General features: G+C 41.6%; 1 protein-coding gene across 1 annotated transcript in view; it reads left to right on the forward strand.

Annotated features, from left to right (window-relative positions):
- Nucleotides 1-513: 513 nt before the first annotated feature.
- Nucleotides 514-3,242, forward strand: part of LOC122550809 (BEN domain-containing protein 4) — a 44,582-nt gene continuing 41,853 nt past the window's right edge. Inside the window, exon 1 of the mRNA XM_043692101.1 lies at nucleotides 514-2,098. Within this exon, the coding sequence (XP_043548036.1) occupies nucleotides 1,642-2,098 (457 nt within the window). The 5' untranslated portion in view covers nucleotides 514-1,641. The remainder of the gene's footprint in view (nucleotides 2,099-3,242) is intronic.

The raw sequence follows: 3,242 nt of genomic DNA on the forward strand, positions 1-3,242 counted from the left end.
AAATCCAACAGGAGGAAAAGAAGAAAACCAGTGAATAAGAGAACCAACCATGGAGAAGAGAATGAAGAAAACCCAAAACATGATGAATGAGACACAGCTTGCCTCTTTCTCGTCTTGGTTATATTTTTGGAAGAATTAATGCATCAGGTGGTTTATAATCCCCATGCCTGGAAATTGTTCAGCTTTGACACTGCTACTAGGAATACTTGTACAATCCAAGTGAGTAAACAGCTCTGTTATTAAAAGCCAAAGTTGATCGTTCCGAAATGCTTTCTCTGTCACTTGTAATTTATAGCACCCTTTTCATTTCCAGGAGTAATGGAGGAGTATTGCAGCTGCACAGGAGGCAATTCTGCATAGCAGTAGGAAATCCAATGAGAGCAGAGAATCCAGGCAAATTGGGCAGGGATGAAAAGAGTATTAATTATTTAAATGTTTTCAAATTCAAATAAATGACCTTTAACTTGACAAACGTCGTAAATACCAACTGCTATTGATTTATGTCCTCGGAAACTTAATTCAAAAGTATTACAATGATATTTACAGTTTTTTTTATTGTCAGAGAATTGTTTAAAACCAGTTATGTTGAACTTCAATTTAACACATTTATTTTCTAAGTAATGCATTTGTCTTTCTCATCAATGAGGATTATAGGGTTTCAGCATCGTGTCCCGTAAAGGCATTTCCTGTCGCCGCTCTCCAATACGTCAATAAATAACAGAAAGCAGGGGTTGGTATGAAATTAAAGATTTTGCGAAACTCCGTTTAAACGACCCAGAACTAGAGCAGCTTTGCTTCATCAGGTTAAACATTATCGCTCCCACCCCTTTCCATCCAAACAGGTCGCAGTCTTGCATGTACGCGGCTGGACGAAATTGGCAACTGTTTGTTATTTTACCGGCACTCGGTTGAATATTTAAATCATCCAATCTAAACTTGTTTTGGCGATTACATTGTGTTAAGATGCAAAGAAAGACTTCACTTGCGCCCGTCTTTTGTTATTTTAAACTCTTGCTGACAGACCATTCTGCAAGACTATAATTTTAAGAAGACAGTATGCAGACACAGACACGGTTAGAGACACATACAGGTTGTCACACAGACGGAGACATACAGACACACACTGTTATAGATATAGCCGGGATGACATACAGCAAGACAGCGAGTCGCGTACAAATATAAACACACAGGGAGATGTAGGTAAAGGGAGGCACAGAAACAGATAAACAGAGAGACCCTCTGATAACTGCAGGTACAGACACAAACCCACGCAATTGAGACATTGAGACACAGTGACACATACACACACAGAGAGACACGCACCAACACAACTGAAGCACAGAGATGTAGAGAGTAAGAGATACAGAGATGTAGCACACAGGTACAGACACACTGGGACAGACGCTGAAGCCTGTACATTGACAGCAGTCTTGAAGCAGCAAGCAGAAGTCCCGCCCTTGCATCCTCCTCATTGGGTCGCTCCGGGGGCTGCGCGTTACTTCGCCGGGATGTCTCCTGGGTGTAGGTCAGCGGCGCTGTCAATCACCGCCGGCCCTTCCGACTGCAAGCTCGACTGAGTGGAAGCGTCAAACCAGAAGGGGAAGAAAAATCGCCCCCTCCCCCTCGCACGGGCGATCTGCAATGGAGGAGGAGATGAACCAGGCAGAGGACGAAGGATTGCGATCGGGTACCATCTCCAAACTCTGCAAACAGCGGACCCCCTACAGCGTCCTCAAACCATTCCCTGGCAAGAAGACGATGACCAGGAGGTACGAAAGACCCACCATGATCGAGATCCCACAACTGGCCATCGGGACTGGAGGAGGAGGGGCTCATCACCATCACCCGCCGGTTACCATCAACACTGAGCAGCAGCAACAACAGCAGCAGCATCACTTCCACCATCAGCAGCAGCATTATCCATACCAGAGCATCTCGAACAACAGGATAGCCCCTGGAGCAGTATCAGCATCAACATCCACATTAGCTTCAGTATCTCAATCTTACCTTGGAGCGACGGCTTCTGACTATCCGCCTGTCAGGTACAACAACATACCTACAAGCCAATCAGGAGCTGAAAACATCATCCTAAGTGCAGGTATACTCTTGCTCTCTCCATTTACAGCGCTGGTTTGTTGTTATATCTCATTCACTAAAAACCAAAAGTTTCTTGTTGAAGGCAGTCATTTTGTTCATGGCAAGTTTTCCCAAGAATGGCTGAACTCCTAGATTTTATTTATTAACTTATAAAAATATCAGAGGCACAATACAGGAAGGATTTTAAATCTTGAATTGATAAACCTGTATATAGATTTACTCTCCATTTAAATTGCATTGCTTGTTGGTGTGGTTTGAAGATCAATTGTTGCTGCTGAATTCAGTTTTATTGTGATATAGGGTGACCATAGATACAAATTCAAACTGGAAGTTGAAAATCTGATGCAAGAAAGCAAAACTGCTTGGAATATGAAGCAGATTTGTTGGCATCTGAAAGAATAGACAGGATAAAATCTCGGATAGGACATCTTGTCAGAATGTATTCTTGTGCATTTTGTATAAATACCACATTATTAATTAATAATCACTGCTACTTTTCACTATTCATGGAAGATGATTTTCGGATTGCATATAACAGTGTGATTCCAGGTTACTACTTTATATGTGGATGGTTTATTAAAATCTGAGCATTATGTCAAAGATGAGAACAAAGCATAGGGTTGTATTTTCAACTGAATTGTCAAAGCTGGTTGTGTATTAAGAATTCTTCAAGAGCATTTCCTTGTCTTTGCTTATTTCAGTTACTGGCTGCATAGTTGTAAATCAAATACTTTTCATTACTGGGCACTGAAATTAACATCATACTGGAAATTAACAGGTTGATCAGCACATGAAAAAGAAAGGAAGCAAAATGAATTACTTGTAATCCATAACCCAAGCTGATACTGTTTAAATCAGAGAAATCAGAAGACATCAGCTTAGGAATTAAAATCTAACCACAAAGACAGCTTATCAAATTAAAAGTCTATTTGTTGTCTGTTATAGAGTCATAGAATCATAGAGATGTACAGCATGGAAACAGAGCCTTCGGTCCAACCTGTCCAGGCCGACCAGATATCCCAACCCAATCTAGTCCCACCTGCCAGCACCGGGCCCATATCTCTCCAAACCCTTCCTATTCATATACCCATCCAAATGCCTCTTAAATGTTGCAATTGTACCAGCCTCCACCAGATCCTCTGGTA

Source organism: Chiloscyllium plagiosum, chromosome 1 (assembly GCF_004010195.1).
Source record: "Chiloscyllium plagiosum isolate BGI_BamShark_2017 chromosome 1, ASM401019v2, whole genome shotgun sequence".
In the NCBI taxonomy this organism is placed as follows: domain Eukaryota; kingdom Metazoa; phylum Chordata; class Chondrichthyes; order Orectolobiformes; family Hemiscylliidae; genus Chiloscyllium; species Chiloscyllium plagiosum.